Source organism: Coloeus monedula, assembly GCF_965178545.1.
Source record: "Coloeus monedula genome assembly, chromosome: 4".
NCBI classification, from domain to species: Eukaryota; Metazoa; Chordata; class Aves; order Passeriformes; family Corvidae; genus Coloeus; species Coloeus monedula.
In genome coordinates this window covers 25970445-25997149 of record NC_138784.1, presented here as the reverse complement: position 1 = coordinate 25997149, position 26705 = coordinate 25970445, and the positions used below count along the sequence as shown (strand labels likewise).

The following is a 26705-nucleotide window of genomic DNA, read 5'->3' as shown; positions in this document are numbered from 1 at the left end:
TGCATTTCAATCCACTTGAGAACCTGGATACTAAGGTCACATGATTTACAGTGAAGGTGATAAATGCAACACAAACTGGAAACACAACAAGTCCTCATCTGCTACGTTGACCCTGATCCAGCTGGTTTCCTTGACCAGGCTTGGTCAAATTTGGGTACCTCAGATACACAAACAGTGCTCCTCTTAAAGTCAACAGGAAAACAACATGCACAAACAAAACCAGAAACTTAAAGAGTTAAATATAATAAAGAATAAAGCAAAAAAACCAACCTAACCAAAATGTCCCCCAAAAACCCTACAGTACTATTTGGATGCACTATAAGGACGCAGCGGAAGATGTGGCAGCATTTTTAGGAAGAAAAAATAGGGCAAAAGTTCTAAGAAATAAATGCTTAGAAATTTCATGGTTAAAAAAAAAAGAAAAAAAGAGGCCAACTTAGTATAAAAGCTTAATTGTTATTTAGTCTTTGAGGTGGTTATCCCAGCCAGTTTGTTGAAAACGACCTGCTTATATTGCAGAGGTAAAAACATACTTGGTTTAACATTCTTACTCATTACAAAAGCCACTTAATGTGAAGCATAATTAAAAAAAAAAAAAACGAAAAAACTTATAACAAAAACCTGACACCCTGTGATTGCAAAAAACCCCCAACCAACAAAAAACCCACTCTCAAGACTGCCAGGCAAGCGTCCAGGTAGAAACATAGTAACACTGGGAAAAGATGGGAAGTATTCCAAATTAAATGTCAGAAGTCTAAACAGGTTTCTGAGCTGTACCCACACTCTGTTTTGCTTGCTAGATTCTGTTGTCACTGCTAAGATAAAATCCTCAAATGGAGCAAAGAATTATCAAACAGATTAAAAACTCTCAGCTTGGTAAGACACTGCAAGGTAGGGTGAGCAAAGTGGCAGGATTTTTATCTGGAAAGAGATGCCTTTAGTCTATTCCAAACTGTGCTTTCCCCAGCCTCTTCTCCATACCTTGCCAACACGTTTCAACAACGTGCTGCCACAGACTCTGTCCCGGGAACAGTTTTGTAAAAGCCCAGAAGTAACCCTATAATCAATTCCTGCTGACTTTTTGCTGTTAGGAGCTCAAATGGCAGCAGAATTTTTACAACATTAAGCAATGGTTGTCCCCAGCAGTTGAGTCTGGTTAGCACAATTCTCAGACACCACTTCTAATGGTTGGGAGTGCCATGACTAAGCCACACAGATCTCTCAACTGTAGCTGGAAAACAGATTCATGTTACTTTGACAATGCAGGGAAACTGTCACCAAGGAGACAGTCACTAACACTTACAGGATGCACATTCAGGAAATGAGGAGCAGACTGTTGTACTACAATAGGTTTGGACCCAGCAGACTGCTGAAACTTAAGACTGTCAACCCTTCAGCAGTCAGTCACAATCCACTTCCAAGTGAATGTCAAGTGTCGGCTTTTTTGACTAAATGCTACGGTTTCCTCTCTTTAAGACACTTCTGATTTGACAAAACACAGCTTCTGGCAAAGCACTCAAATTCTCTCATTAAAACAAACAATAAAATAAAATAAAATAAAATCCTAAGCTTTCTAAGTAAACCCTCCTTCTACTGGCCCATGACAGGATTTTTAAAGCACGTTATTATTACTACTGATGCATTATTTTCAATAGACTCACATGCACAGGCAGCACAACATGAAAACACTGAGCAACTGCTATGAGAAAGACAGAATTTGGCATCTGATTTCTTTTTTTTAATAATAATAACAACTTATCTCAACTACTATTAAGTAACTCATTGCACGACTTGCTCACACGGCATGCTCTTCTTCCCTTAAGAACAGGTTCATCTATTTCCATGAAGTGGCTACACTGCCTCACTTTGCCTCATCTTCCCTCCCCTCCCCTACTGTAGGGCATGTGGGTGCATGTAACAAGGCACTAGCGCGGTTTTTGTGGTTTGAGCCGAGCCGTTTCAGGCAGAGTAAGCCCCTGACCCTTAGAGCTGGGAGGCAGAAGTTGGCCATCCCAACACCAAACTCTGAAGTTCAAGACTGTAAGCCCTGACAGCCAGCAGCAACAGGGTGAACAGAGGAGTTTAACAGCTATTTCCCTCATATAAAATGAAACAGAAAGACTGGGAGGTGGGGTGGATGAAGAAAAGCAAGCAGCAAATCTCCAAGTGAGGAATTAAACTGACCAAGTAGCTGAAAACAGGAAAGTTGATTTCCAATGTACATTTTTGTGGAGTTTTCCATATTCTTTTTTTTCTGTACTGAAAAAGGCAGATTAATAGAACTACTTCATCACTGAGTATTCTGTCAGCACTGGTTTTCTTTAGCACTGCTCAGAAGTGGTTCAAAGAAGCACCATCGTGTATTTCCTGCTAGTCATCCTAACCAAGGATTCTTTCAGTTAAACTCTACTGCATTTTAATAAGGTTTATACTTTCACTCTGCTTTTAAAAAGGTGCTTGGAAGAATATTTTTGTTTAGTTTCAATCGAGAGGGAATAGTAGATTTCCATTCACACACTTCTCTTCTCCATGCAACTGCACACGTCTGCGTGAGTAACAAAGCACAATAAATGATAACCCTTCTCCCACAAATTGTTTAAGATTGCAATGAATTCCTGTTGCTGATATTGAGAAGTTTTCTTAATGTATCTTAATTTAGAAAGTCTTTAAAATTCTTGATCCCTCGCTTGACAGTAACATTTGGAGATTTTTTTCTTTTTTTCTTTTTATTTTTTTTTTTAGCATTTTTATTTTAAAGTAAAAACTTTCAAACATTTTGAAGATTCAGGAACTTGTAAAAGTTTATCAACAAGAAACAGCCATCTATCTAGGATAAGGTTAAATAAACCATCTTCAAAAAACTGGCTTCCTACCCTAGAATTCCTGAGAATGCTTGCAAATTTAAAGCAGGAAAATAAAATGTTAAAATAAAAACAAAAACACTGTTAAATGCTCCCAGAGTTAGTCTTCATCTAAAATATATATATGCACTTTTTGGTCTTTTTTTTTTTTTTTTTTGTACGTTTTAATTTTTTCCCTTTAAGCTTACAATGGAAGAACAATTTAGCTTTTCTTTTTAAATATTTCAAATCCCTCATTATGTCTTGTAAACAAGAGGGGCTCTAGCACCCGGCTTTCACCGTAGTATCGCAATGAACTCAACTAGCCCAAAGTGCAGGAAAAGGGACCTTAGGGCAGGTTGGGAGAGAGAAGTGAGGGTGGAACACAGCAATGAACCAGGATGTATAGCAAATCATGTGACAGAACAGATACTGGCTTGCTCAGGCCAAAGGTGCTTCACTAGGAAGTACTGCTGGCACAGGACTTTTAGGAACCTGCTCTGCGTGTCCGAGCGCGCTTGGTCTTTGAGCAGAAACAAAGCTGTACAGATGCCTGCACACGAGGGGCACTAGCCAGCTAGCAGGAGCTGAAAGAGAGCGTTTTGTTTCTTTGTGCATGGTGGGATAGATGGAGGAGGAGACATGATAGGAAAGCATATTCCAAAGGGGCCAGAGTATGCTGCACACTCCAGTTTACTAAACAAATACGAACCTACTCATATTTTTTACCACATAACGCTTTGCATACAAATCTACAGGCATGTGTATATGCAGCATTTCCCTCAGTCAGTCTTCCTTGTGACATTGGGTTTACACAGAAAGGGCAAATTAAATAAAACAGCCATGTAATTCCCTAGCCCTTCCCTCCCACCCCCAGCACACAGGCATACACACACACACACACACACACACACGTGCACCAACCTCCCCCCCATGACTTGCATCTGTTTTTGCTTCTCCCCACCAAACCCACGAGTTAAATGTATTAGACATGGTTGTATCCTTCAATGGAAACGCTGAAGAAACAGACTCCTCTATCTGCCCCCCTCTGCCAGGTGACAAAGCACTGCTCCCTCTGAGGGCTGGAATGGACAGGTATGTGCTGGTACAGAATGTCGGCACTTTGTTAGACAGTGTAACAGCTGGACAATGCCACATGGAAGTCCTAGCACTTATGGAAAAGGTACCGGCATCTCTCTTCCCTCTTCCCCCGGCCCCACCCCCACAAAAGACTTCCCGCTTTGTGTCAAGGGATGTTCCTTCAAGTCTGCTACAACTCTTTTCACAACAACAGGTCTTAGAAGTTTTGTTCCCAGCACACACACGCACACACACACTGGCTATCACTGTGGATTATAGGTCACCCCTATCCTGCCCAGAGTACTACTACACTGATGCTAAAAAACCCCAAACCTTTCCTTAAATACAGAAATTAAAAAGCAACAGTACAGAAAAAAGTAAAAACAAAAAACAAAAAGGTGCAATACTTTTTTTTAAAAAAAAGTCTTTGCTAGTTATATACCTCCCTAAGCAAAACCACGTACACAGGAAAAAACACAACACAGAGAAACAAAAGGAAACCTTTGAAGTACACACTGGTTTAAGAACATTCGTAAGTAAACGTTTCTGTCAGTGATGGTCTGGCGCTGTAATGACACCAAGGCCTGGCACAGGTAACGCTCACCATGAAGGACGCAGGAAGGAGTTAGCTGCATGTGCTTTCAGGAGATGAGGCAGGCCGGCCAGCACTTTGCTGACACCATTTGGTTTTTTGTCAGTTTTAACAGAAGCAGTAAATCAATTAAAAGGCTAATTTGGTTGGGCTGGATTTTCAAGCTTTTGATGGATTCCTCTAGAATGAGTACGGGTGCTTATTTAGGTCTGGGGGAGAAAAGAAACACTCATTTTTTTTAAAGGTACTGAAGCGTGCAAGAGACTGAAAACATTTGTCTAGCTGCACAAAAAACGGCAATGTCTTCTTTCCTCCTCTCTTCCCCTTGTTGGAAGAAATAAATGGCTTGCATTATATAACAAACACTCTAGGGTTCATTCAGTACAAAAACCCCACATGCAGACATAAATAGACACTATTACTCAAAAGACAACATTGTCTCCCCTCTCACCAAATCCTTTGGATATGGCAGTGTTCTGCTCTACCACAGGGTTAGAACAAGGGCTAGGAAGCAACTATCCATTCTGTATGATTTGCAGATTTGAGATAGCACCCTGCTAAAATGAATTTTAAAAAACCTACTGACAAATTTTAATCCAGCCCAACTGGATTCCGCTTCAGCCACAGGGACTCCACCATGCCTGTCTTGCTTCCAGAATCAAGACATGCAGATGGCCAGCCAGCCCGTAGACCATCAGCAATGCAGCGTTTCAAGATTATATATATAGAGAAAAAAATGCACACACACAAACATGTGCACACGCACTCACACAGAAACAAGCACACGTGGGCAGTTACATGTGCCAGAACACACTGGTACTTATCAACCAGCCAATCACAAAGTGTTGGTTTTTTTGTTTTGTTTGTTTGTTTTTTCTGTTTTGTTTTTTTTTGTGGGTTTTTAAATTTTTTAGGTTTTTTTTAAGTTTTATTTTTTTTTTTGTTTTTAAAGTGAGGCTCCGTCAAGTCTTTCCCTCCCTCCCCTTATTCTTTTGAACCCCTCCCCAACCCCAACCCAACATGGTAGACCTAAGGACGGAAACACACCCAGTGCAAACAAAGTTAAAAAGCTATTTTTTCAGTATATATGTTTCTTAGCAACAACTTCCGTATAACATGAAAAAGTGAAAAACTAGAAACTAATTTTTTTAATTTTTTCTGTTTAAATTTAAATGGTATGTGTACTTGCTTCACATTGTCTTTCTAAGTTGGCGTTCACGATTCAAGTATTTCAAGAGTGATATGTTCTCTTTTTGGATTCATATTCCAAACGAAAAAACTGAAGTTATATAAGGGAGGCAACTATGTGCTCAGACAGTCTGTCAATGACCCACCTTTTTTTCTTTCTCCGTTTTCTTTTTTCCTTTTATAAATGTATTTATTGCAAGTTGAAAAAAACGAAAAGGTCAAGTTAGTGCTGCTGCTGTTCCAAAAAAGGTCACGAGGTCAGAGTTGAAAGTTCTAAGTTCAGATTGAATCCGACCCTCCTCCCAGAAGGTCTCCAGGTAGTAAGGGAGCAGGGCTGCCCATTCTGTGTGGATCCTCTACGCTTGGGACCCCCCACAAGCTTGAAGAATAGTTTGGGGGCCCCCACAATGAAGCGCCAGTGAGATCACCCCCACTGCTGCCGCCGCCGCCACCACTGCTCCACTGCCCAAGCCCTGTTGACCCACCAAAGAGATTCAAAGCAGGTCCAACTGGATCTGTCTGGTTCTGTCCTGTCTCCAGGGATTGCCAGCCCGCTGCGGGTGCACTCGGGGTTGCTGCAGGTGTAGGGGGCTGAGCTTGCGCCAAAAAGCGACTAACCTCTTCATCTGTGGCAAACTCAGCCAGGATGGTAGTGTTTCCCAACACACACCTACAAGGCAAGATACACGTAAGAAAAAAAAAAAAAAATTAGAGCCAAAAGGTAAGGGGAAGGGATTCAGAAAGCATGGGAACAACATTAATAGGTACCCAAACCAAAGGAAGTACCAGTTACATCATTACAATGGAGTGGACATGGAAAACTTCAGCTGTTTTTGACAGTGAAACTCACTCAAAACACAGGAACCTCCATTTTATAAGGGGAGAAAAACAAAACAAAACAAAAACACCCCAACCCCCTTGCCCCAACGTTCAGTTATGCCTGAACAAAATCTTTAAAAATTTAAACTAAGGCCCTGAATGTTAACACCAAGCGCAAAAAAAGTGCCTATACCACGTAGGTAAATGTATGTATGCCACCTTTCAAAACAGATGAAGAATAGGTTAAAAGCCTTTGAATTGCAAGAGATTAGTTAATTCAATTTTCACTGACTTTAGGGGCTTACACCACCAACCCCTCACAGCCCCTGAAGGTTTTTGTCTCAAAACCTTGCTTACATGTGCAGTGCAGTCTGGGCCTTGGCCGCCTCCTGTTTGGTGTTATATCGGATGAGGGCGGTGCCCTGGGTCAGGTTCAGATGGAATGTCAGCAGTGGGCCATGCTGCATGCAGATCGTCCTCAAGGTTGACCCATCAATCTGAGGAAGAACAGCCAGAATGAAACAGATGTTTGTAATTATTTCTCCAAACATACTTCAATCCTGACTTCGTCACAGTAATTGAAAGATATTCTGCTCTCAGAAAGAAAACAGATGAAAGCAGTGTGAAGTAAGCAAAGGTGACAGAAGTTGATTTTCAAACAGAACTGGTATGCCTTGACTTCTCACAATTACATGGAGTTTGCTTTAGTATGGAATAATCTGATTTATCTTTCCTGTTCACTTCCAGCTTGAGTCCAGTTCTCCCCCTCTCACTGAGTTTCTTACACTGTCACTATCCTTACATTGACAGCTTTTTCCAGTAGTTAAATACATCTTGTACTTCTCACCATCTTCAGGCATCAGAATTTGTACCAAAGGAACCAGAATGTCTTAGTCTCCAGCTCTGTGATTTCGGCAGAATTTATATAAGCTAGCACTTAAAAGGTTTTTGCAAAACTGGAAATACCCCTACAATGAAATTTTTGAAAATTTATTTTGGTGCTTCTTCGTCTTTGTGGTTTATGAAACAGTGACAGAGAGTCAGTGATCTTCCTGCCAAACCCACCAATGTCCATTCCGTCTGAACGAATGTTTTCACAGCAGTTGCTGCCTACATTCTTCTGCAGCAGTAACAGCTTGCTACTTACCTCCAGTAACAGCTGTTCTCCCAGGTGTTCTGTACAGACAGATTCCATTCCTGGTGTGCCACAGGGAACATGGACACATGAATGGGCTCTGTATGTGCAAATACTTAAGGAAGTGCTACTTTCTTCCTTCTTTCCCCACTATTTTATAATACAGCTTCAAATGAGGGAAAAGGAAGTTGTGTGGGGGTATAAATATGGTCAAAGTTAAAACAGAGAACCTTGAAATGAACATATTGTTCCTTCCAAGCCTAACCATTCTTTGAGTCTATGAATTCACCTGAACCTTTACACTTCTTTTTAGTGTACTGATCCACAATAAAGAGAGAATCCATAATGAGACAATTATGATCTATTTCTTTTTCCTACTAACTTAAATGCCTCCAAAATACATTCTTCTTCCATTACATAATTCCTAAAGCAGCATTAAAGTATTTTACACAAGCCAGACTTAGAACTGTGCCTTTTCCTCACACCACTTCTTCCTTCACATCAAGGAAAACAGTATTTTCTACGAAAGGAGCATGGTTCACCATTTTGGGTGATCTAATGGAGACCTCGGTTTTTCCTTTCACATCAACTTTTTTTGTAGACTGTAGAAGCATGGTAAATTATCCCGCTGAACAGGGGATCCTCTGTCTAGACCTCAGGGTGCCGCTGATAATCATACAGGCTTTTCCTAGCCCTTGAATACAGGACTAGCTGGGAATGCTGAAACCAGGATCTCCACGGAATTAATTTTGAATGGCAGCAAGCTTGGAGAATACTTGCAGAAATAACCTAACTAGAGTGGTTTTGGCAGGAGTGCTGGAAAAATTCAGTGGTTTCACTATGGAAACACTAAAGTGAAAACTGGCAGTTACATCAAATTTCTTACTGACAACATCCCAAAGAACAGCTATAAACCATTCCACATTCTGGTCATGAAATTTGCCCTCACTTCTAAGAAAAATATTTCTGTTCAATAATTTTTTATAACTCTGAAGTAAAGAAATGTTTTAACCATCACATAGCAAAACCTGAACATCTTAAAGTTAGCTGAAGAGATTACAAAGAAAAACCAGTCAGACTGCAGCTCAGTTTAGTAGAAATATGCTATATATGCTGACAAATATGATTTGGTCAGATTTCATTTGAAGAGAAACAACTGAAGGATTGACATATCCTTGCTAAAGCAAACAAGTTCCCAGAAACAATCACAGAAAATACCTGTGGAGTGAGATTGTGAAGAACCAGCCAGTAGCTAGGACGAACTGAGCCACCATCACTCCAAGTAGATGCTGCAAATTATAAGACAGAGCAATCAAGAGAGATTTGATACAAAGAAAAAACATCTTTCTTTACAGTTAGGTCTTTCAGAAAAAAACCCAGCAATACCAGCCCTGTTAAAACACAAAAGTCTAATCCTCAGTCCTGAAAACGAAACCACACCTTCCCTCACATTTCACATCAAGATTCATTTCACTAGAGTTTACCTTTGAGGAGTTTCCCACTCACAGCAAGCATCTAGTCTTGAAAGGCCCTATTCTCTTTTGGCAGATCTCAGCCCTTCTTCACACATTCCCTGCAGCAAGACCTGGGATTCCACCTCCCAGCCACCCCAATTATTGACAGCGAATTTCCATTCCAAGAAGGAACTCTCTTTTTTCCTTTTACCGGACAACTGCAACTTTCTTTCCTCCAAACCACTGGTGCTGTAAAACATACAGTGCTCAGGTCTGACCAATGGTACTACCAGCTGATTGTTCTCACCAGAGCCAAGCCTTGAGTCCTGTGCCCCCCAGCCCCTGACCGATCGGGGTGCTGTGCTGTTCCATGGAGATGATGGTTTGGGGTTGGTCAGGCCAGGAGGTGGGCGGGGCAGCCCTGTAGTGTTCCTTGAGGAAATATGGTTTTTCCACATCTTGTTGGAGAGATGAGTGGGATTGTGTCCTATGGGATCTGGGGACCATGTTGATTTGTAATCACTGAATTTTGCTAGAAGATTAAAGAAATTGTATGTATTAGAGAAACTTATGAGATTAAGTACCTATCCTATCACGGTAAAACTTTTGACTGAATTTATATTGGAGAAAAACATGAAGCACAGAACCATACAATAGTTAATGTATGATACCAAAACCCCCCATGCTACATATAAGTTAATCTTTGCTTATTTTATATACGATGACAAAAAAGAAAAAAGTAATATACCTAGATAATTTATGATAATGTAGCTGACTGCAGCATGTCACATCATTAATTAGATGAACAGCAACTTTTATGTCCACACTACATTTCACCTGAGAGCCTGAGAATTTCTTACAAGTTTGGGCACTACTGAGCTTGAATGAAACTGAACCTTCTTCAAGTAAAAAAACCTGCAGAGAACTAAAAGGAGTATTTACTATTCTTGGTCTACTAAGCTAATGTTATCTCCTAAAGATGTCCTCCCTACAAGATCAAAACTTTCTCATGAATCACAAATCTCACACAATGTTGACCCAGCAGTAACACATAAAGAAGGCTACTTAGCTGTGTGACAGCTGGACTTTTAAACAATCTTGATAGAGCATTTTTTCACTAGAAAGCATTACCAGATGCCTATTAGAAGCCCAGTAGTGGATATCCTTAACACACTTCAAGAACTCTTTATAAAGAAATGCAATAAAAGATAAAAATAAAAACACCCTCCAAAATACCACTATTGGTCATGAATATTTGTGAGCTCTGCCTAAACCAGTTTTTCCAAAAAAAGACAGACTGCAAATTCTCCCACAACTTCTGACATCAAGGGATATTTCAAATGTCAAAATTCCTTGAAAATTCCTCGTTGTTCTGCAATAAGAACCAGCCAACACAGACATGGCAGTCTGGGGGAAAAAGTTGTGTCAGACATTATCTTAACCATAATTCTCATGTATGGGTGTGCAAATATATGTATTTAACTCTAATCATCAACAGACAGTGGTGAATTACTGACTTGAAACAAAGTGAAAAAATACAGATTTACAATATACCAGGGCATGATAAAATAACACATCTGGAAACCAAGACCACAAAGCTCTCAGCATGTATAAGCATGCTTCAATTTACAGCTGGATCTCTGTATTTCCATGACAGTAATGATCAGTAGCAAGCAGGTTTCAAGCACTAACCTCTGAAAGTGTATGGAAGTGCTTAAAAACCTGCTTTCACTAGATCTGCTTTAGAGATAGGTGAATTCTAAATTCCAGTTCAGATGATCTGTTTTCTGACTGTGAAACACTTGTGCCTAGTAGATGAACAGAAATTGGTATTTGGCAGTGGTATAATTTCCTCAATTCCACTACGATTTCAATATTTCTTGTTATCTCTTGGGTCTTTCTCATGCGCTAGACAAAAATTAAGCAAAGGCAAGAAGTTGCTACATGCCACTCCTTTCCTCAGGCTGTAACAGAGGATTCTCCTATGTCACTAGAATGCTGCCTACACAGACACTGCTTCAAACCAAAGTCAGCTCACAAACAGGTGGCATTAAGGGCTACAGAGCACTTTTAACACATTTTGTGAAGATGCTGAGGTAACACCTGAACATAGCTTTCATTCAGTATGATGAAAAAACCTAAAGTTTGGGCTAGCTATAGCTCTTAGCTCTGTTCATCACCTCTGCTATTTATATACAATTCTTCACTTTTAAGTAATTGACAAGGCAATGATGTCTTCAAGAAAAAACTGACAATTGCAAAAAGCTTAAAAGCCCAATGGTTCATCTGGAGCAAGTATTTCCAGTGTTTTACTCTGAAGTGTGTGCAGAAACAGTTTTTTACTAGAAAGCTTTGGAGACCTTCTTATGAAAGATTTGAGACAGATATTTAAGTTTATATTTATAGACCAAGCATTAAAAGCCAGAGGACTAAACGTCCTCACTGTCCAGATTTCAGGGAATGATGACTGCTATAAAAGGCCAGGCAAAAACATTCCCTTCGCATCACTCCCATGTTCTAAAGTTAAAATAAATAAATCACTCACCTTTACAAGGTGCGTATATTACCTGTACACAAGCAGGTATATTTTAAAAATGATGACATGTCACCAGATTGTACATGTACTGTTTTATTTTTCTTTTGCACCTGCTGCTTCCTACTACTCTATTCTTCAACTTGCATAATATGCTGGTTTTGACTGGGATAGAGTCAATTTTCTTCACAGTATCTGGTATGGGCTGTGTTTTGGATTTGTGCTGGAAACAGTGTGGATAATACAGATGACTTAGTCATACTGCTGAGCAGTGCTTACACAGCATCAAGACCTTTTCTGTTTCTCACATTGTCCCACCAGAGGGAGGGATGGGGATGCACAAGAAGTTGGGAGGAAACACAGGACAGCTGACCTCAACTGTGCAAAGGGATATTCCATACCATATGGAGTCATGCTCAGCATATAGAGGCTGGGGGAAGAAGAGGGAGGGGGGGTATGTTCAGAGTTACGGTGTTTGTTTTCCCAAGTCGCTGTTACATGTGAGGGACTAAATACTCTAAGTGGAACAAGAATGAACCAGTGCTAAGTGAAAAATGCTTTGTCTGGGTAAGTTTCAGAGCTCGCATACCTGAAGTGCTATGAACGTTGGTGAAGGAATTGTCAGAGGCACTGTAGGGCCAGGCACCAGGTGAAGGCAGCGAGGTGTTGAGGGAAGAATTAGACCCTATGGAAGGCAAAAGGAGAGAGAGAGAGGAGACCAAGTTCACAGAGTTTCTGTAACACCCTTAAACCCCGAGAGAGCCACAACTGTACCAATGCCAAGCTTTCAGGTGATCCCAGCCACAGTGCAAAGGCACACAGATTCCTTTTCAGGCAAATGCACCAGGCTGTTCGCCTGCTACAACCGCAGCATCGCGATAATCCCGAGTACCAGAGCGACTTTGATAATCGCAGACCAGTTGTTCACTGTTTTACCTGTGGTGTTGTCCCGCAGAAGTTGGTGGTCAGTATCTACAATGGGAGATGTGGCTGTCCCCCCCAGCACACTTCCAGGGGTCACATAGGGGTCAGATTCAGGGTCAATGTTTTGTATACCTTTCCATGGCACTCCTGGTTGGAACTCTGGGACAGGAGAGAAAAAGGAATTAGATGCAACCAGGGAAATGTCATTTACTAGAAGTAATTGCTGAAGGTATTTTAGGAGAGTAAACAATTGTCTTCTACACTGTTCCTCAGGGGGAAAAAAAAAAGACTTCATTCTAGAAGTGTAATCTGTTTCACAGTTCCTCCCACAGCACTAGCTCTGGTGTCTGAATGCAAGCCTACACTACAAAAAAAGTGGTACAAGTGCATCCAGTATCCCTTTAAGTGCTTCTGCTTTGCTACATTCAGATGAGGTTTCAGTAGATTTAATGCATCCTGTATAAGATATGTAAGATTAGATTCTGTACACAGAGACTTTGTGCACAGAAGCCTTTCCCAAGGAAAGGCTACTTACCTTGGGAGTTTGTAAACACGTGACACATCACGCTGTACATACACACACACTTTATACATCACTTATCAATACTGAGGTGAGATGCCTTGTGATAAAAGTAATGTACATACTCATTGACATTGTTCATGCTTCACAATGAGATGGGATGTACTTATCATGCTTTAGTTTCAACCATAGCTCCAGGCATGCCAGAATTTTAAGACAAGATGATAAATTATATTAAATATGAACACACAAAGACTCCAGTTACTGTAAGAAAGATCAGTAACTTAGTTCCTTGAGCGAATAAAGTGCTGTGGTCAGTTCTGGAAGCAGTGGTACAAAAGTAAAACTGACAAACACAAAAACAAGTAAAGAAGCTTCATATACTATGTGACAATTTGTGTAAGTGTGAGAAGAGTGCAAAAGTGGCAGATTCATCCCTTGCAGATACAAGTCCAGAATACAGAATTCCCAGCCCCAGTTTCTGAAATAATTAGAATATTTGAGTGTAATTAAAGATCCATTATTAAAATGACATCAAAGATGTGCCTCTAGAATGAGGCACTGTAGAATGAATCTGGCATGGAAGGGTGCATTTCAGTCACCTTTGTAATGAAGAAGTATAGTCAAGACTATTACTTTCACAGACAAATACAGAAGAAAATACGATACTACTGGTTCAAACAATTGCCACAGCAAGGGCAGTATTAGACTGTGACAATGCATGGGAGAATCTGAGAGAAGACAAAAGAAATGCCCCACTAGGTCAGAACTATGGTCCATCTAGTCCAGTATTTTGCCAACAGCAGTAGGAGAAATACCATTAAGGGACAGAACACAAGCCTGGCCTGTGGACTACTGGCCTCACAGTCTCCCAGTATCCACAGCTGTCCTACCTAAGATGGCAGAAATACCTACTATCTGTGAGCACCAGCTCGCAAAACTGTTTTCCCATCATTGTATCCAATCACTGTTTCAATTGGCTAGTAACACCCGTTTCAAGAAGCTCTGAAAGCAACAGAACCCAGAAGTTCACTGCTCTAGATGGGAAAAAAGCTCCCACCTATTTAAAATTTATATCCTCTTAATTCCAGCATTTGCACCATGGTTCTAGCATTGCAGGAGTCACAGAATTACAGTTCTGCATTTATCTTGTTCACCGCCTTCATGATTTTATAAACATCACTTACATCTTCCAATCTTTAGTAACTCAACAAAATAATCCAACTCTTCTAACACTATGAGCAATCAGCACAGCATCAAGGAAGGACTCTGCTCAGCTACTGCCAAAATACTGCCATCCCCTGACAAGCAGGACCACCTTATGGTTAAGGAAGAAGTGATACAGCCCTTGGGTCTACTCAAAATATCTTCTCTGTTCTGAGACAAAGAATTTATGAACACAGGTTAAAACCTGGAAATCAGAACTCGCTTGAAGAAAAAAAAAAGAAAAAGAAACCCAAGTCTTCTATCTGTAAAGATTCTGAGAATTGGTGAGACTGAAAATTAAGTGCACAGTAAGCTCTAATCAAAAGGTTAATGAATATACAAACAAGGCTCCAAGGACCAGGCGTATTAATGTTTATGAACACATTCACTCATCAATGTAACCCTGGCTGGAAAAGCATTTCCTTGAACTTTGGCAAACTGACAAATTTTCAAACTTTTCTTTGGCGCTGATAGTTATTATCATGCACATTCACCAACTTTTGTCTACAGACATGCTCTTTTATTTCTAGACAGTAAAGAAGACACGAGATGCATTTCTCCACTGATATTTGAAAGGTCCTCTCAAGAAGCTCAAACGTAAGATTATTGTGAAAACCATGACATCCAGGCCAGTTTGCCTGAAGTATGACTGAACTCGAATGGGAAAATGACAGTCTAAGTATTACCTAAGTATGCAAGTCTGTGCAACATAACCAAAAGACATAGTTCTCACCAATGCAGCAAAACTTGCTCTCACCTCCAGCTGTGATATCAGTTTGACTGGGCACCACTTCATTTATCTTTGTGCTGAACAGTACTGCTCTCTTGAACAGCAGAATATCTGCAGCAGATGGCATTTAGGAGGAAAATGCGAAAGGTGTAGTCAGGGTGAATGCTGAGTGACTGCTGTTTTCATTCAAAGGAAAAATGCACCTATTTCAAGAGGTTTTCTCTTGAAAACTCATTTTTGATAATTTGTTTTCCAACAATGGGAAGAAGAATTCTATCTCTGAGCCAGGAACTGACAGCGGACCTCATCTACAAACTTGTAGAGAAGGACCTAGAGTGTTAAGTCATTTTAAGTCTTCATTCTTCAGGGGTGTTGTGTTAATAAAGTAGATCATGATTTCAGTTTTCCTTGTCAATGAAGTCCGTAAGTTAGACTATGAGACAGCTCAGCGGGCTGATGGTTATGGAACAGTAACTTGTCCCAGCAGCCTATGGATCTCATAAGAGTGGAACAGCAATAACTGAATAAATGCCACCTGCCAAAACCCAGGATCTGTTAGATGAGGCCTGAAATCATAGTCTTGGGCTGCTCACACAAGAAATTATGGATGGTGCTGAGGATCTCAGTGAAATTTTACGTTCAGGATTTGTGAACTTCACTTATCCTCTCACAGTGGTGAGGCAGTCAGCAAGGAAAATTTTACTTATCACTGACAGTGGGACTACAGATCTGTGGTATCAACAAGGGGCAAAGAGCAGCTATCCAGCTTCTCACTTCTGTAACAGTTTTGGTATCAAGAATCTTGCCAAAACCAGTGGTTGCTCCAAAGCTTGGAAACACGGCAGAGCTGATCCTCACACGTCTCCTGTAGCATTTCAAGCAGTACTGTGTTTCTCAGTATTATACAGGGGAATGGTGACTAAGGAAACAAGTTCAGGAAACAAGAAGTCTGAGAGTGAGGTCTGGTAAAAGACTACATTTTGGGAGTTTCTGGCATTATGAACAGCAACTCCAGTCCTAAAAGCTCTGTACTTAGCAAGCAGGCTGACAGAAGTGTAACACAAATATACCTGTACAGAAAGCAGTGAGCAGTATGAAAATTTGTGGATGTGCAGATGTTTTTGAAGTAACTAATTCTTTAGCACTGTTAGCGCATCAGAAAATGTCTTCTTGCTGGAGTTAGACACTGAGGGCTTCCTTCATAAAAATCTTCAGCCACATTTTCTAGGTTTCCTGCAGTTGTATCTGTCACACAGATTCCTAGGCTTTCTGATGCAAGGTCTGTGCTACTGCTTTACCCAAGAGATGTACCTGGACTTTTAATTTTTTGTGCTTGACGGGATACACAGCAGAGGGTTTGCAGTTAGTAACGTTTTCCTGGAATGCAACTGTCTTCCAAACAAGAGAAAAATCACAGCATCCACTATTTGCTGAACAGCATTGGTGATTAATCTGTGCAACTTCAAGAACACCACCCTGTGTTTATATGAATGTTTTATATAGAAAATTCTGCGTGGATTCAAATACATATGTACTTTTCCTAGAGAGTTTTCTAGCAGTGCATTTCAGAAACATAAATTTCTGACAGTTAAACCAGAAAACTTAAAAAATGTGCACCAGCCTGTCATCCCAAAAGCAAGCAAACCAGAAGACTCCTGAGCACAACTGAAGCATTGCAACACTCTTCTAACCCTTTATGCAACATGAACGAAGGTGAAGCACAACAGTGTGGTGTTCCCACCATCACAAAAAACCCCCTACTTCACGTATTTTTCTTTCTGATTCCACACTACCAATAAAAGTTTTTACACTCTTTGTCAGCCTAACACAGCACAAATAAGGAATCAGTACAAAAGAAGGGAGACAGTGTTGTGTATTCTACAAACACATGTTTTCATGAAAATTTCTGTAAATGTAAAGTCACAAACCCACAGAAGATAAGAGTTTACCTAACAAAAACCAAACACTATTCAGGCAATTCAGCAGTTAGTTCATATTTAGCTCAGCATTTTTTTAATGGAAATTCAACATATATGTTCTAATATAATGTGGAAGAAATTTCAAACCCAAGACAGGCCAAGCCACGCAAGTATTTTCTTTGTGATGGTTATTTAAGTAACTATGATGAGGAAAGGTCCAGCACATCTATTCTAAAGAGAGGACATAACCCCTGCCCTTATGTAATACCTGGAGGCCAGCTGGCATTGCTGGATTTACTTCCGATCTTGTTTGTTGGTGGAGATTTGGCAGGTAACCAACTATCACCAGCAGGGCCTGCATGGCTGCTGAGTGGGTCGCCCTGGATTATGTCAAACTGGTTGTAGGGCGATCCTCCACGAGCCTTTCCAGGGGGCACTATTGCACCTGAAGCATTAAAAACATATGTTTACACTCAGTAAAGGCTGGGATCTTTAGGAGTATGATATATTAAACCAAAAATATTTAAGATGCATACTGCTGAGGCAAGACATAGCTTCATCTAAGCTATTTCACCTCTGGCAAGATGATCCTACAAGGGCATTCCCAAAATTCCCCTTCTCACCATTTTTGTGCATATTGGCATCTTGTGAAGCCACAGAGGGCAGCCCTTCCATCATAGTCCACTGCTTAAAGCGGGATTCTGTTCCAGCCTCTTTCCCTCCCACCATGCCATAATCCATGCCACTTGAGCCAAAGCCTGTGAAACAAACAAACAAAACTCCATTGTCATTTTCAGTTTTGTTTTTAAATATCTTTAAACAGGGAGTCATTGTGATCATAAGAAAAAGGTGAAAAAAAATCAACAACAGCAAAGGGTATGTTCAAGTTCAAGGGGCATCTTCCAAATAAGTATGTTAGGTCAGTATGCCATGATATGCTTTCTTCATAGGTTTGTCTTCTTCCCATGTAATGAAAAATAATGCAATTTGATTCAAAGTTGACACTTGTCATAACCTTCACTCTAATGCTTACACATATATTATTCATTTCTGGACCCAGCCATAAGTGATTAACACAATTACCATATTAATAATAAGGAAGATACAGGCAATGCACCAAACCACCTTCCACAGAGCACTTACCACCTGAACCGTATCCAGGTATTTGCCCTTTGGTCTGTAAATCTGAGAGACCCACATTCAAAGGATTGGGTACCATGCTGTCTAAATGTGGCTTAGGCCCAACAGGGTGGGATGGCGAATGCTTCATGCCAGGCTGCCTCTGCTGCTGCTGCTGGAGGGCACTCACCATACGAGCAATCTGCAAATGAAAGAAAAAAATGGTTCATCTATGCTATCCTGTAACATAGAATTCCAGTAAACATCAAGAAATGGTGACTTAGAAGAGATCCAAAAGACCCTGCTCCCCACAAAGTGCAATATGAAGAGAGCAGATGACATTACTAAAGCCAGCACCATCTCTACTGCAGACTGCATTTCCCCAGCACATTTTGTACTTCATATGACTGACAAAAACAGTGCCACGCACCTGTTGCTCCTGCTGTTGTCGCACAGCTTGAGATAACTTTCTCTGGCTCTGTAACAGCTGTTGCTGCTGCTGCTGCTGCTGCTGAAGGAGGAGCTGACAAGCCTACAAGACAAGTGAGGGTGGGAAGAGTGAAAATACAGAGCTCATCAAGCAAAATGTAATTGCCAGGAGCTATTCACTAGCAAACTCCTTGCTCAGAACTTAGGTAAACTGTTTCTCATTCCACTCACTCAAGTAAAATGACAATGGAGGCATTAGAAGAATACCACATCCTTCACTTGTTTCTAATTTAACATTATGCAACAGAATTACTTGTACCTGCTTTATTACCATCACTATGACTACAAGTCTGAAGAAAACTTCATTAAAAATCAACAAACAACTGCTTTCTGTGCAAAAACCTGGCTTAGAATCATTACTAACCCACTGCAACCCACAATAATTACATGGGCCTATTTGGTTTATCTGCTGCCTTCTAGCAGGGCTTTACTACCCCTTCTAGCAAAGGGGGAATACTTGTACAAAATAACATCAGTAGACCAAAACAGAATAAGCGTAAGAGGAAAACTCTTTCAGCAGACAATTTGTAAACAATCTGTAGTCTTGTTTCACAAGATTACTAGCTACTTACTAATTGAAACTGGGGAATCTGTGGAAGCTGGCTCAGCATGGCAATCTGTTGTGGAGAAAGCTGGGGGCCCATATTGAAAAGACCAGGATTCAAGCCACTGTTGGGAAACTGTTTGAGCATGGAGGCCGAAACCTGCATGGAAACCAGTTACATAACCTGAATGCACTGCCACGAGGAAAAGATGATGAAGTAGAAGTATTTCTATAAAGGAACAAGTATGACACCAACCTTCGATGGTGCTCTGGGAAAGACATTACAGATTTATTAACACATCACATTTAAACATGCACAATCTGTAACTTGGGCAGAGTGAATACCTCACTTGATTGACAGTATACAGTATTACATGTGCAGATGCAGACACACACACAAAGATTCCTCCCCCAACCAATCAGGTGCTAGAGACTGCACTAAATTTAAATGCTGATATATATATATATATATATATATATATATGCAGCTAACCAGTAATCACAGTACTGCATTATCACATTAAAAATGTACTGCTTGACAAGGGAAAAGAAAGGCATTCAGGCAGTCACCGGAGCAAAGAAACAGTGCCTCACAGAAAGAGTTAATCTCTTTGTACATTGAATAAGATATAGTAAAAGACAGGAGTAGGTGGAGAAGAATCCCCCCATTTCTCCCTGCATTATTTGAGAGTTACACAAGTACAATTCAAGAGAGTATCAAGAATTGCTCACCAAGTCCAAAGCAGAAGGTAAACTTGTACATTTGGAGACCCTGAGGTCTTAAGATTAAGCTCTGCCATGTAAATGTAACATGTAGCCCTTCATCAAACATCTCTTTTGGGGGGGGACAGGAAGCACAGGACAAGACTACTTAAAAAAATTAAGCAACCTGTCACACTTCAGAAACACTTCAAGCTTTCACGTTTATTTGTTCTTCTTAAAATACTTTGCAAAAGCCTATGTAAGACATACGATTCCCAAATCCACTTTTGAGGTTTAAAAATACTGGTAGCGAGCATTTACCATCAACTGCCTTGGAATACGATAGAATGCTAATGTTTCTGCACTGAGTTTTCAGCACTTTCACTACGAATTTTAATGGTTTTATCTTATTTAATTTTTCCATTTCTTAACATCAAGTTGAGACTAAGATAGGTGTATAAGTAACCTCAATGATGTGCTCTGAAGGCTGTAGCTCTACTTTTACAAGTAATCAGTTGCTATAAATTCCTTACCTGGGGAGAAAGGAATTGGGGAGGCACTTGCGCCCGGATATTGGGGGAAGGATTTAGTGGCTGCACTGGTGTGTGCATGCCCCTCGATTGTGCTGTGCTGTTTCCAAACAAACCATGATTGCCACCCTATAAAATTAAAGCAGTAGTGAGAAGATGAATCCTGCAGGATAATGGATTTCTATGCTAGTAACTACATATCAGTAACAATGAGCCAAGTACTGACTTAAACAGAGTTCCCTTAGAATTACAAACGTTTGCCTAAAATCAGTAACATTCGGCCTGGGTTAAAACCACTGTACTACATTTTTGAGATGCAGGTTGTTTCTCCTCTAACACTGAAGGGTCATGCTTATCTACTTACTTCAAAGCACATGACAAATCTAATGTTTGAATATTTTGCACATCACGTGTTGGGAAATGGAAACTTGGAGAACAAACAACAAACTAAAAACTCCTTTCTATTGGCTTACAAGTATGACAAGACTGTCAGCAAGAATTCTGGTCCCCCATTTTAGAGAAGACAGGTACTTTGCCTGAGATATCACTCATAAGGCTATTATTTCCTCTGCAGGCCTTTCATTAACTGAAATTTGAATTCTAAAATCCTATTAAAAATTTTCCTTCTGCCATGAAAATTTCAGCATTCTGGATCTGGATATTTTCCTTCCCCTTTTCTCCAACGAAATTTGGAGAAAATTTTCAAGTGAGAAAAAGAATTGTGTTTTTTTTTTTTTTTTCTCCAGTGATTTGTTTTCTAACACAAGAAGACTTGCTGTTTGAGGTTTTTTTATGGGAAGTATTTACTGGTTTATAAGCAACTTCTGTAATAAACCTTAATGCATGAAAAAGACCAAAGAATATTTGTCATTGTATTTCATGATTTCAGCCTCTTGAACAGACTTTTGGTACCATTTTTCAAAAAAAGCAACAAGAAATGTTACAAACTGTCTCCTACACTAAGGGAGCTACACTCTCTTGCTTCTAAAAGCTGAAACTCATACTCCAAAGCACCCTTATGTGCCATGATTTTGTCCTTTCAGTTTCAAGACCCTCAGAATTTCCCATCTCCTGCTGTATATTAGGGTGTCTGTGACCCTCAGATACCTGGGGTTCTAAAGAGTGTATTTTCCACTCCTCAGCCATCATTCCCCCATTCTGCCTGTCCATGCCAGCATTTCTGCACCCAACGTAAGTTCATCATTCTTCCAAACTGAGATTGTGCAGGCCTTCACTAAAACCTTTCCTTCCCTTATACACCAGGATTTCATAAATCCTACCATAATACTGTGCATAACACTCCTACCATAATACTGTGCATCCTCTGCTATCCTTTTGCTCAAACACAAGTCACTCCTCCTGCTTCTACACCAGCAGCACTATGGATTGCCTCATTCATCTGCATCCCCCTCCACTTAAAGTGTTTTCTCTTTCATAAGTAACTCCTAAGCATGCAGGAAGGCAAACAAAAAACCCCAAAAGACAAGAGATTTTATTCTGGAAAGAGCCAGCTGGAGTCAACTACACATTCACACTTTTGAGAGGTCTTGAAGCTGCAGTTACACTTTCAGCCCTCTGTAGAACTCTACAGAATTCTGCACACTGAGATCAACAACATGCCTGCAAATTTTGGACTTAATCTGATGTTCAACACTGTGTCACATAGAAACAGAAAGACAACACAAAGAAACACCATCATGTTAGGCATGTGACTACATAAGCTAGACCAGCTGCAATAATTAGGTACTATTCTTTCATTTCCTAGTATTCCTAAAATATTTTCTTTTAGAATAATGCAGAACATAATAGTCAGAAATTCTTCCAAACTGCAGTTAATCACTTAATTTCTTCCCCACCATTTTCCTCTACACAAAAATATTACAACTTCAGGAATTTTTAAAGGCTACTAAATCAATCCTTACTTTGGACTGTGAGGAAGGGAGAAGGGAACAGGCACAATGCTAAATCACTGCAACATTTTACAGGCACATTTCTACATACAAGGTCTTTGAGTGGAGTCTGAAAAAACTCAGTGTTGGGCTTGATGAGGCAAATCAACAGCCTCTAACTGGGTTTTAAGCCAGCAATTAAAATAAAGGATGCCACTAACTTCACGACTTCTGAAAAGCACTTCTACCTGCTGTTGCACTGTGATTTAGGAAGAGGCCAACAAAACCAGACAGAGTACATTCTGATGCTAGGAACCAAAGTGGACTGCTTCTCAATAGCCTGATACAGCTGAAATTTCCATTAACAATTTTAATCTATTCAGCAGAAAAACAAATGCAAGCAACCAACTAACCAGGATTAAGCCCAGGTTGCAGCCTTATAACAATGCATCTTATAAGGTGGCCTGCTTACTTGTCTAGCAGCGAAGTTTTGGGGACTGAGCCCTGAGCCGATTGCCCCAAGGCCGACGTTGGATAGTGTGGAACCAGAGGGAGACAGCTTGTAGCTGGGAGAAGGGGAGAAGGGAGAGCAGGGAGCCTCATCCCCAAGGCACCCATCTTGATTGGAGAAAGGCAAAGTCAGCTGAAGCAGCAGTTAGCCAACAGCAGGAGTTGGTTAGTGAAGCAACAGAATGCAAGAGGAGAGAAAGAGGGACGGTGAGTGACTAGGAAGAAGCAAAGGTAATTTGTAATAGCAGTTACAAGGACAAAACTTCTGATTCAAACGATCACTTGACAATTAAGATTTTGGTCCAAGGAGATAATCGATAAATTCCTATGTTTTCTTTTTAAAAATACATTTTGAACTCTCATGAAATTTGTTTCTGATAGTGGCTATTACCACTACAGAAATAAACAAATCTTGAATGAATTCCTCATGTTAGCACACACCTACCAGCATAATTTGTTAGGAAACGCATTAGCTTTGCTCATGGTATTTATTTAATTATGCCACCAGAGGGAGTTGACAAAACTTTTTTTTAGCTTGTTATACCAAAATGGAGGAGTTAAAAAATTCCTTGACAGTTAACACGCCCTCAGAATTTTTAAACCAAATTTATTTTCCATTTTATATGTGATAAACTGTATTTTAAAAAAACAGCCCTAGAGCATTCGGAATCTATTGGACACTCTCCAATTCATAATGTGAAGCAATTAATAACTGATAATAACAGTGAAAGCTTCTGTTTAAAATAGGCAAGAATATGAAAGAAACACTACCATAACATACAACAGATGTCACAGAGAAACAGATGTCATACAGAAGCTTACAGTACACGGACATACAGCATAAGGGGTTGTGGAATTTAGAAAGGGTGTTTCCAATAAATGCCAGACATGAAAGAAGAAAAAAATTTGGAAGACTGTGATTACTTATATTTACTTAGATCTCAACCAATTTTTTTTACAGTAGATGACTGTAGTTAGTAGCCAAAAGAATCATCATGATGAAACTGACAATGAATTTCATTGCTACCAGTAGTTTACCCTTCCAAGAAAAAAAAAAAGTAATTTCTGTCTACATCAAAAACAATCTATTCTAGAATAAAAAGCCTCACTCTCCCCAATTTAGTTTGTCTATGCACACCTAACACCTGTTTTATACACACGTTCATCCTACCAATATAACTCCCCCACACCTTTTATTACTGAGCTCATTCAGGGTTATTGAATTTTTAGCACCTCTGGAGAAGTAGGGTAAAAACTGGGACCATGAACATAGAGGTTGGTATTAATTTATCTAAAGATAGTTCTCTCACCTTCTCAAAATAAGGCCCACTATCTGTGGTTCCCATGTCTTTGGAATTAGGTGGACGGAACCCAGATCGATCCTTTCTCATCATGTCATTAAAATCCCCGAGATTCATGGCTCGTTTGTCTACCTCAAACTTCTTATCTGGGAGACCACCTGTAAAAAACCAGGAAATTAGTGCAAATAATCTCTACCATGTTTCATGACAGCAGGTTCATAGCCAAAGAAATAATCTTTAAGATCAGGATATAAATTACATCTGTCTTATAATTTAGCATAGATACAGTTAGTATTAAAAGTGTTGAAAAATTAATGTAGGAAGCTTTATTTAACACTGAACATGTCAATTTACTTTACAGAGTTTAATGTGAAGTAGTTCTCACAATTTATGTACAGATATAAACATATACATTTCAACTAATTATATTAATTATTACCTAGTTCTCTATGTCTTCCAAAACCTGCACTGTAATTTGCTGGAATTCAGTATGTAGAAAGACCACCATTTAAGTTCTCCATGTATTCTACTTAGCCTTTACTGGGTTTGACACTGAGAAATTCTTTGCAATGCTTTGAAAACTTTGGTCACATGCATAATCATTTGGTCAGAATTCTCCTACAAGAGTTAAGTGAACTTAACTCTGGAACACAAGAGATCAACTGGTGTACTGTAACTTCAAACAGACAACCAGTCTCCCTCAACCTGTACATAATAACACAGCCACTAAGAGACACTTCCCAAAGACCTGCTAAAGTCTCCTGCCATTGTTTAGTGAATAACCTGGTGGAATATGAGGAGATGTCAATAACAGATGACCAAACTGAAACATACATGGTGAACAAGACAATCGACTTTCTCTAAAAGCTTTATCATCAGCCGAAGAGCTGACTGGAAGAAGTTTTCTACCTTACACACTGAACTGTTGCCAAGGAACAATTATTTTGGTTGTATGTGGCACCTGTAAGCTATCAGATGCATATTGCTATGTTGAAATAGATGGAAAACATCTTCATTTTAAAATACGGATGTGACAGAAATGAGCTTGACTGGTGTTTTTAGTTTTAAAGAATACTGTTTAGTTAGTAGCACAGATGGTCTTTCCGAGAACCGTTTGAAAAACACGTCAGCACAATTAACAAGAAAATCTATGACTTTTCAAAAGGAAGTTTGTGATAACCTACCCTACCAGCGACAAAACACTAAACCTTTATAAAACAGCAGTCAGCTAATCATTCTAATACTGTCAAGACAGTGTTCCTTGAAAAAGCTTCTCAAATCCAGCATCTCTTCTTAATGTCCAATCCCAATCTATTAATATTCACAGCTATGCTACTACCAAGAAGCTATGAAACTGACCGCTAACTGCATGGGTTTTTCTTACCTGCACAGCTTTCAAAGTTGATCCAGTTTCATCCTCTCAGATGCCTTCAACCTCATTCATCACAAAACAGTTGACAAATCACCTACGTATCTTAGCTTGTAACTGGAGTCACACTGACCTGGATGAGCTCATGATTCTCTGATCCCTTTCTAACATATCCTAAAAAGCTACAAATGGCTCTGCAAAAGCAGTCACATAGTGTCACACACAGCTCAGTGCTGTCAATACCTACATCAAACCACTGCACACAATGCCAGCAACGTGCTACCAAAAGGCTCGTGTGCTTTAATTCCACACAGGAAGCCCTAGCCATTAGCTGCTTGAAAAGAAACTGAAAGCGAGGCATAGTTGCATCACTGTCTGAAATGAAACTGGGTCAATGCCAACACAAGATGACTAAGCCACAGAAACACCCTTCTGTCTCTCCAGTTACCCTGATGATCCAAACAGCTCCTCAAACATTACTGAATGATGCCTTGTAAAACACACAGAGCATTAAAAGAGCACCTCTGAAGGCTTCAAGCACAGATGCATGTCACTTAGTGCTGAGGCAGCTGCTTAAACTTCAATATAAATAAGGCCTCACTGAGAGAGATGATTGCATTCCTTTATCCCATTCCTAGAAAATTCTAATACAACCTTGAAACCTGTGTGTGAGTTTTGTCTTTTAACTTGTCAACTAAAGCTATAAATAATGTAGGTGGCTAAAGAATAGCTTTACCTTATGTAGTAGAAGACAACTGTCAAAATCTGAAAAGTCTAAATTACCCTCTACAGTAGGCAAAAACACTTGTGTGTGAATAAATATGAAGCCCCGAATTCTCTACATTCAGAAACATAGAACAGGTTAAAAGCTAAACTGTCTTCATAAAAGAAGACCCTATCAGTTCTTGGATTTCCCCACTATTAAGAGTTGTGAAAAACACTGTGAAAAATACAAAATCAAACAAGGACTTGGAAGATGACGTTCACTCCCAAGTGTGGAAAAACCCACTATCAAGTACATCTCCCCCACCACATGGACAGAGCTTACAAAAAAAAAAAACAACCAAAAAAAAAAAACAACTGAATTCCATGCAAAATTATATAATATGATCCTGCACTGGGAAGTAGGAGACAGAAACTGCTGCTGAGCAAAGTTGCCCAAAACATTTGCCAACAAGAGACCCTAAGAGACTCCAACATGGTGAAAACAGATACACCCAGTGGGGTAACCCAAATGGAGAAAACCATTTGAAACATTTTCTGCTTGACCACAAAAACATTTAAAAGATACTGATTTTATACCTTTACCATA

General features: G+C 39.9%; 1 protein-coding gene across 6 annotated transcripts in view; it reads right to left on the bottom strand.

The window, feature by feature from the left end:
- Window positions 1–5544: 5544 nt before the first annotated feature.
- TNRC6B (trinucleotide repeat containing adaptor 6B) overlaps window positions 5545–26705 on the bottom strand; it is a 122786-nt gene continuing 101625 nt past the window's right edge. For 4 of the 6 annotated variants that reach the window (XM_082280931.1, XM_082280935.1, XM_082280932.1 and 1 more), the window contains 13 exons: window positions 24034–24182; window positions 20328–20453; window positions 19121–19252; window positions 18490–18591; window positions 18084–18261; window positions 17564–17698; window positions 17209–17385; window positions 12578–12724; window positions 12231–12326; window positions 9416–9640; window positions 8873–8943; window positions 6877–7016; window positions 5545–6370 (listed from right to left, as the gene is read on the bottom strand). In XM_082280931.1, coding sequence (XP_082137057.1) covers window positions 5980–6370; window positions 6877–7016; window positions 8873–8943; window positions 9416–9640; window positions 12231–12326; window positions 12578–12724; window positions 17209–17385; window positions 17564–17698; window positions 18084–18261; window positions 18490–18591; window positions 19121–19252; window positions 20328–20453; window positions 24034–24182 — 2069 coding nt within the window. In that variant the 3' untranslated portion in view covers window positions 5545–5979. Of the gene's footprint in view, window positions 6371–6876; window positions 7017–8872; window positions 8944–9415; window positions 9641–12230; window positions 12327–12577; window positions 12725–17208; window positions 17386–17563; window positions 17699–18083; window positions 18262–18489; window positions 18592–19120; window positions 19253–20327; window positions 20454–22685; window positions 22857–24033; window positions 24183–26705 lie in introns of all 6 variants that reach the window. The other 2 variants (XM_082280936.1, XM_082280934.1) reach the window with 2 other exon arrangements.